At 48.9% G+C, this 9,689-nt stretch overlaps 1 protein-coding gene across 1 annotated transcript; it reads right to left on the reverse strand.

Moving 5' to 3' along the window:
• Positions 1 to 1,055: 1,055 nt before the first annotated feature.
• On the reverse strand, positions 1,056 to 7,058 carry LOC116510190 (olfactory receptor 52E4-like). The gene is made up of 2 exons (XM_032219661.1): positions 6,134 to 7,058; positions 1,056 to 1,096 (listed from the first exon to the last, which is right to left on the reverse strand). The coding sequence occupies exons 1-2, from the start codon at positions 7,056 to 7,058 to the stop codon at positions 1,056 to 1,058; spliced, it is 966 nt and encodes a 321-aa protein (XP_032075552.1).
• Between the last annotated feature and the right edge of the window lie 2,631 nt (positions 7,059 to 9,689).

Genomic DNA, 9,689 nt, shown 5'->3' on the forward strand with positions numbered 1-9,689 from the left:
CATGAGCTATTGTAAGTTTTGCAACTGCTAGCAAACTTTGAGTACTGAACTGATTATATGATCCTGGACTATGTTATTTGGATTATCCCTTAACTGAAAGACGTTGATGACTGACTGTCTTATCCGTGTATGACTTGGACTGTTTGATGGACTCTGATACCGCTATTTCCACGAAAGTAAAAGCCTATTTAAACTGTCTCTGTATGCTGGTTTGTGTGTTATCCAACAACACTCTCACAACGCTTCTCTGAATGCACTCACTCTCTCAACGGGGAGCTTTCCTAACAGTCGTCGTCGTCGTCGTCATCATCATCATCATCATCATCATCATCATCTCTCTCTCTCTCTCCTCCCCCTCTTGAAGGGATTGTCGTCCCTTGTGGAAAACACAACAAGGAACTCCTCGGCTCCTTGCTCCCCCCCAATCTCTTTTTGTTGTTGTTGTTGGCCACTGGTGGTCACCGCATATGGTCCTCGGTGATACGCTCTTGCCTGCCACCCCTTTGAAACGTGAAAGGATGGGACAAAACAGTGTGGATCCTTTTATTAAAACCCCCCCGTATTACAAAGGCATTTTAATAAAAAGATTGTGATGACATCAGTGCCTCACCAGCCATAAACCTCACCGCACGTCATTGGTTTTATCAATGGTTAGATAAAAAATCATGGTAATGGAAAATATTGAAGATTTTTTTTATTTTAAGAATAATAGAATGATATATGCAATACTATAAGGGTTTAGCATTGTTAAACAGATTAAAATGATGAAATGGAATGATGTATGCATGAATTCAATATTTAGAATATTCTATTTAAAATTAAGGAATAATAATTGATATATAACAATAAGGTACTTATGTTTATCTATTGAACAATTTGTGATTTGATATATAATTATAAGTGGTGACCATGGGAAGGACGCACAAAATTTTGTAACCAAACTACACGCTATATGAAACGGCAGAAGGTTGTATATGTTTATGTTTGTCTTTGTCTGTTTAAAAAATTAAAAAATCTTTTCAAAAATAATAATTAGGGATTTTTAAAAAATTTCCTTAGATCCACACAAAACGCAACTTCATCTGAAGCTTTGGGAAAAGGACGGTGGGCGATGCCCTCACTGTAAGTTGGCTGAGTCCTTATTCAGCCAGCCGCCATTGCCTGCAGCTCTTCTTTATGGCCGGTGACTCCGCATGAGAGCAGGAAGGCCTTGGCAGTGAAGGGAAATTCTAGAAGGAACCCATAAAATGACTCTTCTAAGATCTGGAAGAAGAAAAGAATAAGGTGACCACCCAGTTAACGTGGGGTGGAGTGGAGGCCCAACCAGCCTCTCAAGCCCAGAGACCGCACCTTGGATGTGGGGCGGGGGAGGGTGGAGAGGGGGCCCATAGTGGCCTGTGAGGAGCTGGAGAGGCCAGGAGGATGGACGGTTTTGGGCCAAGAGACATTCAGGTGCTGGACAGGGGGATGTTGAAAAGTCTAGTCGCCGTTTGGGGGAAAACACCCAGGGGTTCGGGGTGAGTGGTTGAGAGAAGGAGGGAGAGAAGAAGCTGGAATAAAGCAGAAAGTGAAGGAAAGAGACGTGAGAGAGAGAAATTGAACTCAGAAGAAGCGTGAAGACTTCTCATATTAGTTGCATCCGAGGCTTTTGTAAATAAAACTTTCACTTGTAGATATCATGAGATCACAAGGCTTCATTGGCAAAAGTATCTGAGTTTCCAGAATAAGGAGCCCCATTTGTGCTGGCTCTCTGTGTGGGTCAGGATCAGCCCCACTGCCAAGGGTGGGCAGGACCTTCTGTCCATGGAGCTTCTCAATCCTCCAGCTCCTGCTTGTCCCAAAGGGGCCTTTCGAAAGGCAACGGGACTTTCTTAGTTGTTTCCTTGGAAATGTTTCACTTCTCATTCAAGGAGCTTCTTCAGAACTGATGAACGTAGCAGTGACCGAGGTTGGTGTGGGGGGGGACTTGGCCCAGGATCTTGGGGTTTCCTGCCAAGGAGGACGAGCCCCCTCGTCATGTTGCTGCAAAATTTGGGCTGGCCAGAAGAGGGAGCTAAAACCAAGCCAGGAATCCCATCCAGAGGTCCCGGATCAGAGCGGTCCCTCGGGATCATTTGCCGGCCATGGAATTCCAGCCAGCGGCCTTCCTTTGATCCTGCTGGGGCTGGGATTGATCCTCTGGGAGACTGAAGAAGGACACCCAGTGCTGTGTTGGGGGGGGGGGGGGTTATCCCGGGCTGTTCAGGAACAAATAAAAAAGAAATCCAGGCTGCTGTGAGGAAAGGAGCATTATTCATTCCCCAAAGCAAAGAGGTTTCCCGTGGAGGAAGTGATGGGCAAAAGGACTGTTTGATGGTCTGTGTGTGTGTGTGTGTGTGTCCGTCCGTCCATCTGTCCTTGGTGTGGGGCTCGAGGGGTATGTGTGCAGGCTGCTTCCTGGGTGACCCTTGAGGGGTGGGTGTGCATGTTGATCTGCAGAAGAAACGGATTAAATCAGGGGATGTGGATTGGATCTCTGAACTGTGAGCGTTATAATTATGTTTACCTTGTGCTAACTGAGCTTTGCCTGTTTGCTTGTGGGGGCTCTCAATTTATCATAAGCGTTTAATTCTTATGTTTGCTGTAAGTTTAAAGGATTTCAGAGGCTGTTAATCAGTAACTTTTTGGGGGAACATGGGTTAGTTAACATGATTTCCTATCCAATCTTTCTCTCAGTCAGAAACATCTATAAGTTCTTCCCATGGGGGAGGGCAACATGTTGGAGCTGTCCAGGCATCCGGGGGCTTCCCCTGCCAACTCTGGGCCTTTCGGTGCCCCCTGAGGCTGGCACAGGAGGAGCTTCTGGGGACTCCCCAAGAGGCTGGATGGGGCAGGGGAGGGAAGCAAAGCGATCCTCCTTTCGGGCAGCTTTGGGTAGGAGAAGGAAAAAAACCCGGGCCAAGGATTCGGTCCAGGTTTTTGGCTTCTGTCCTGTGTTTGTTTCCCACCAAGGGTTTCTGATTAGTCTCTGTGTGTCTTAAGAGATTCACCCCCTGGCCTCGGTTAACAGGAGGTCTCCATTGGTGGTGAAACAGCGCCATCTGCTGCTCTGTCTGCAGACCTTCATTTTCTCTACTTTTCTCCCCTCTTTTTTAAAAAGGATGTGGGCCCCGTTTTCAACACTGAAAGTTGGGGTCAGGGGTGGGTTGCTGCCGGCGTTGCTGCCAGTTCGCTATGCGTGCGCACACAGTTGACGGAATTTGTTCTGCACATGCGCAGAACATGAAAAAATTACTAAAAAACACCGGGGAACCAGTTCTGGGGCGTGGCCAGCCTGGGTGGCTGCCAGTTCTGAAACCAAGGCCAGATTGCCAGTGCCGATTCCCCTGAACCAGTGTGAACTGGTAGCCAACCCACCTCTGGTTGGGATTTCCGTATTTAAAATGGGAAAAAAGTTTTTGTTCTTTAGTAAAAATAATGCTCAGTTTTGTTTGAATAAACTTAGTATGGATAGTCCTTGATTTACAACAGTTCTTGTAGTGACAATTCAAAGTTACAGTGGCACTGAAAAAAGGGACTTATGACCGTTGTAGCATCCCATGGTCACATGATCAAATATTCAGATGCTTGGCAGCTGATTCATACTTATGACGGGTGCCGTGTGTCAGAATCATGCCTTTTGTGACCTTCTGACAAGCAGAGTCAATGGGGAAGCCATTGATTCACTTAATAACCGTCTTGTTAACTTAATAACTGCAGTATAGTTCACTTAACAACTGTGGAAAGAAAGGTCATAAAATGGGGAAAAACTCACTTAACAAATGTCTCACTTAAGAACAGAAACGTTGGGCTCAGTTGTGGTTGTAAGTCAAGGACTACCCGTAATAGCAATAGCACTTAGATTTATATACCACCTCATAGTGCTTTATATCACTCTCCGAGAGGTTTACAGTGTTGAAGCTTTATTTGCCTTTTGGCCCAAACAATCTGGGTCTTAGTTCGACCGACCTCCGAAGGACGGAAGGCTGAGTCCAGCTGCACCGGTTAGGATCAAACTGCTAGCAGTCGGCAGAGTTTGCCTGCAAGGCTGCACTCTAACCACTTATTACATAAATAAATATACATATTCGCTCTTCACTTATGCTAACAGGGTAAAGAAATTAATAAGGGAGGATTTGTGATCCTGTGACATTAAAGATGCTATACCTTCTGGTTAATTCTGCATAAAATCCACCCGTGGACATTATTATGGGGTGGGTGGGGATCAGGTAGACTTTGAGAATCTGAATCCTTCAGTCTGCAGAACAAAGCTGCTTTTGCAATGGTGTGTTCAGTTTGGGTAAAGGGCACAGACCCTGTGTTGAACTGGGACAAGAGTCCATAAGCCCTTCATCCTGAAGAAGATTGATTTGGGTCTATCATATTGTCTGTCTGTCTGTCTCTCTCGCTCTCTCCCCCCCCCCTCCCTCCCTCCCTCCCTCCCCTGCACCTCTGTATATCTACTACAGCACTGCTGGTAAAAGGGAATATTTGGAGCTCCGTGTGGAAGGAGGAGGGGGAGGACTGTGGGGGTCCTTGATGCTCTTTGAGTTTGGTGGTTTTCTTTCAGATGTTTCTTGACCCAACTAGGCAACATCATCAGTGCTAGGAGGTTTTGCTTCCCCTGTTAGTGTTGGTGGGAGGGTTCTTGGGGCTTCCTGGTTTAGGATGTTGTTTGCCGTTAGCTAGTTTGTCTGACTTGGTAGTTTTGGCTAAATGCTAGAGAATCCTGGCGCTCCCAAGAAATCTGGCAGATCAAATCAGGCACATAGAGATAACAGCATCTTCAGACTGTTAGAAAGCAACAATGGAAAGAGCCCAAAAGGAAACAAAAAGACCCCAAAATCTCATCAGCCATCAACACCCAGATGAGCAGAAGGTAACACCAAAACTAACATTACACCAACCATCCAAAAGTAAACAACATTCAAATCAAGGAACTACCAATTCAGACGAATAATCCAACCGTAAACATCGCCCTGTTGAAGGAGCCCCTAGGAAGATCCCAGCAACACTGACAGGGCAAGTCCCTAGTACCTGAAAGAGGGCGACCCCCCCTCCCTTCTGGCCCTGATGATGTTGCCTAATTGGGTCAGGAAAGATCTGCAAGAAAGCCGCCCAGCTCAGAGAGCAGCAAGGATCTTCCACACCAGCACTCCAGTCCTCTTGAGAAGCCAAGTGTTTGATGAGACAGATACCGCCAGGTGGAGCAAGAGAGAGCAATCAGACATGGCCACAAAACCAACACAAGCAGACCTTGGTCAGATTCCTGGCCAGAGTCCCTCTTTGCAAAAGATCTTGGGGCTCACTAACTGGAGGAGAAGGCCTGCGATACAGTTCCCGCACAACTGTTGAAGGGGACCCTTAGCAACAGGGAGAAGTCAAGAATGGGAGGGGGCTCCTGGCAGCCCCCATTGCAAAGTCTGTACCTGGAACTTGCATGAGGACCTGCTTTTGCTTTGGGCGAACTCCACTCTCACCTTTCAACGGGGCCTCCCTTGTTCCCAGCTGTAAAAGTGGAGGCTTCCCCTTAGGGCAGGCAGGGCCTGTGGGGCTCAGCCAATCCAGCCAGAATTCGATTCTTTCTTTGCTTCTGCCCAATGGATGGAATCTTGCCAGACTACAGGCAAAGCCTTGCTAGTCTCAAGTCACTGGAGATACTCAGGAGATTCTAGGTGGTGGCTACCCTGACTCCCCTCCCCTGTCTCCCATCGAGCCCTGGGCTCTCGTGTGACCCCCTTTGGCATTGGCTTCCTTGGAAACGGCTGCTTCGCTGTAGCGCATCACACCAGCTCCCCCTTCACAGGCATCGTCCCCCACCGTTACTTTTGCTACATATTTACTGCAAATATTTTCCGTTTTGAATCGGCTTGAGTTCTGCTACCCAACAAGGTCCCATTTTGCCCTTGTGGACTCTTTGGGCAGCTTCCTTAAGCAACCAGGGCCAAAGTCTTACATCCCTTCCCTCCGTTAATGTCCGTGACGCAGCAGGTGAGGGTAGGTGTCCCTTGCTCTGGAGGGGACCCCGGGAAGCTTCTGCCTCACCTCCCTCCCACTAGACGATGCGGAAGTCATTTCATGGAGGGCCTCCCAACGAGGCGCCCTTGGGAAAGGATTTGGAGCACCCGTGTCCAGATCTCCTTGGTCCTCACGCCGTAGATGACCGGGTTGAGCATGGGGGGCAGGATGACGTAGAGGTTGGCGATGAGGATGTGGGCAAAGAGGGGGATGTTGTGTCCGAAGCGGTGGGTGAGGAAGGAGAATAAAGCCGGCGTGTAGAAGACAAAAATCACAGCAATGTGGGAGCTGCAGGTGCTCAAGGATTTCAGCCGGGCCTCCCTGGAGGAGAGCCGGAAAACGGCCTGCAGGATCTTCGCGTAGGAAGCGGCGATGAGGATCAACTCCAGCACAAGGAAGGAGGCTACCCAAAGGCCATAGAAAACATTGGCGCGGATGTCCGTGCAGGCCAGCTTGGCGATGCCCATGTGCTCGCAGTAGGTGTGGGGCATGTCGAGGTGGGCGCTGCAGAAAGGCAGGCGTTTTGACATCACCGTCATGGGGAATATCAGGCAGGCCGGCTTCAGAGTGATGCCCAGGCATATCCAGACCACGGTGTCTTGGGTGAGGATGGTGGAGTACCTCAGCGGGTCACAGATGGCCACGTACCGGTCGAAGGCCATGGCCAGCAGCACCATCGACTCCATGCCCGTGAAGGTGTGGATGAAGAACATCTGGGCCAGGCAGGCGTCAAACGGGATCCCCCCCAGGCCAAACCAGAAGATGGCCAGCATCTTGGGCAGGGTGGAGATGGAGAGGCCCAGGTCGACGAAGGAGAGCAGGCAGAGGAAGTAGAACATGGGCTGGTGGAGGCTGGCCTCCGTCTTCACCACAGAGAGGATGGTGAAGTTCCCCAGAAGAGCAACCAGGAACCCAGCGCAGAAAGGGATGGAGAGCCACCCATGCACCTCCTCCAGCCCCGGGACCCCCAGCAGGACAAATGCAGGAGAGTAGAAATGGGTGCTGTTGTTGGGGGCCCACATCCTTTCACGGGGGGGGAGGGGGTTTGATGGGAGTGGCTCCCTCCTACCGTCCAGGCAATCTCTGCCTCCAACAGCTGCACAGTCTCCCCCTGCCAGCTGTGAGAACTCCTGGCCAGGAAAGCCTTGGGTGGTCAGGGAGCCCAGGCAGAATTCCCGGGGAGGGGTCTGTGGGAGGAGAGCAAGAGGTGACTAGGAGGCTGAGCGTCTTCCTTCGAGAGTGGGTGGCATTTATGCCCCCTCCTGAAAGAGCCCAGGAGTGCCTTCCTGCCCAGGGTCTCAAGGGGCCGGAGGCTAATTAGGCCTGGCCTCCTTTGCCCCAAACGGTCCCTGATCATCTGGAGAGGCTTCTATCCGGGGACAGCGGCCTTCAGGCAGGAGCCAAAGAAGGGGGCCTGTGGGAGAGCAGCCGATCTCGCCTGGCCAAGGTGAAGGCTGACCGAGCTTAGTGGGGTCAAGTAATCTGCCCAGAGCCCCCTACAAGCATCCGAAGCATTCAGAGCCCCAGGCAGCCCACCCACCAGTCACCCTCCTGGAAGAATCACCCCACCCTCCCCAGAGGCTCTCCCAAACGGCTGGGCTGGATCCCTCGGCCGAGATCTCTGCATCTGGAGGGCTGGGGGGGGGGAGATGGCTGCCACTTCCCAGGTGTTTTATTCCCTTCGGTTTGTGTCTCTTTGCCAACAGTAAGGTAGCCTCCTCGAGTGGGGGGGGGCATACGCTGAAAGCCCCCGGGCCATCTTTCGGAGGGCTCCCTTCCCCCGGAGCCCTGGTGGGGAAGGGGTCAAAGGATAGATGGTCCTCGACTTACGGCCACCGTTGAGCTCAAAGCCTCTGTCGCTAAGGCTGTATTTTGCCCCACTTTATACCTTTCCTTGCCACAGTTATCAAGTCTCTGCGGTTGTTCAATTAATCATGTCGTTTTGAAGCAAATCTGGCTTCCCCGTTGACCTCGCTAGCCTGAGGGTCGTAAAAGACACTGTGACCCTCCTAAATATGAACCAGTTGCCAAGCGGCTGAACCTGGATCACCTGACCTTGGGGATGCCGTCATCGTTGGAAGTGTGAATGCCATCATTAAATGAATGGTTGTAAGTCAAGGACCGTCTGAAGTCAAGGAGGCAAACCCAGCCCACAGCCTTGAATGGGTTGGATCGGTTTCTCCCCCCCGAATTTCGAGTGTGTGTGTTAAAGGGGGGGGCGTCCTTTGAATGGCTGCTTGGCCTGCAGCCCTTGGTTCTCCTAAACCCCCTGAACCGGTTGAAGCGTCCCTTATATAAGTGGAGGATGTCATGACTTCTTTCCCCCGTGCTCAGTAGACTCCCAAAGGCACCGGGCTCTTTTAATGGAATTTCTTCCTCTTCTATTACAGCAGACCTTTAAGATTGTTTTCAGGGTTCAAAAGTCATAACGGATCCATTAAGTTAGTTTTCCCCCTCTAGTGATGGTCACCCTTCAAAGGCTTCTTAAGGGATATATTCCTCTTCCAGGTGTAAACATAACAAGATTCCCGGGGATGGATTCTTATACTTTAATTTTAAGGTTTTAATAAACGGCTCCCTTGGACCCTTAAGCAGCTTCAAACTTTCTAAAAACAGCACCGTGATCCCACTTTGGCTTTGTATCCCACTCCCTCCCATTTTTCTGCAACACAATAAAGTCATAATTAAACTTTCTTTCCTAAAGGATGGAAGAAAAACGCATTCATCTTCTTCTTCCAGATGTCCGCTTCTAAAGGTTCTCAATTTTTAAAAGGGGAAAAAAGTGAAATCTAAAATGATTAAGAAGTGGCGTTTGAGCATCTTTTGATTTCCAGAAGGCTACGTTGATGGCTATGAACCCCGAGGGAGGCAGTTTTTTCTTTTTTTCTAACTGCGTACTTGTGTTCCGTGATGTGTGCTCTCTTTTCCAGCACCTTAAAGCTATAGGACATGAAATTAATTTTGAAGGAACCAAATTAATCTCCAAAACTGAACACTTCAACAGGAGAATAATTATGTGTTTCTCTATTGAAATAGAGAAACACCCCCACAACATGAATAAACATGACGATACCTCCCGCCTACCAGACATCTGGAAACCAGCCCTAGTCAACAAACGAGCCCCACCCACCACCCAGGCCGTTACAACAGGAAGCAACAACAGACACACAGCCAGCACCAATCAGCACCAATCTACCAATCATGATACAACCACACAGCCAATCAATCCACTTACTGAAACAAAGCCAGCACTCCACACACACACACACACCAAGATTTATAGAAAGATGGCAGCTCCGATCACGCTTTAAGCCAAAAACACCAGCCCGAAGATGGCGAGTGAGACCTCGCCAAAACGTTGCCAAGACAATCTCAATCTTACATGGGAAAAGACCCAAATACAACAAGACCAGCACACCTACACCCGTGAAAATCTACGAATAGATATAGATGATATAGATATAGATATAGATATAGATATAGATATAGATATAGATATAGATATAGATATAGATATAGATATAGATATAGATATAGATATAGATATAGATATAGATATAGATATAGATGATATAGATATAGGTAGATGTAGATGTAGATGTACATGTACATGTACATATACATATACATATGGATATGGTTTTAATGTCTCT

Source organism: Thamnophis elegans, chromosome 6 (genome assembly GCF_009769535.1).
Source record: "Thamnophis elegans isolate rThaEle1 chromosome 6, rThaEle1.pri, whole genome shotgun sequence".
In the NCBI taxonomy this organism is placed as follows: domain Eukaryota; kingdom Metazoa; phylum Chordata; class Lepidosauria; order Squamata; family Colubridae; genus Thamnophis; species Thamnophis elegans.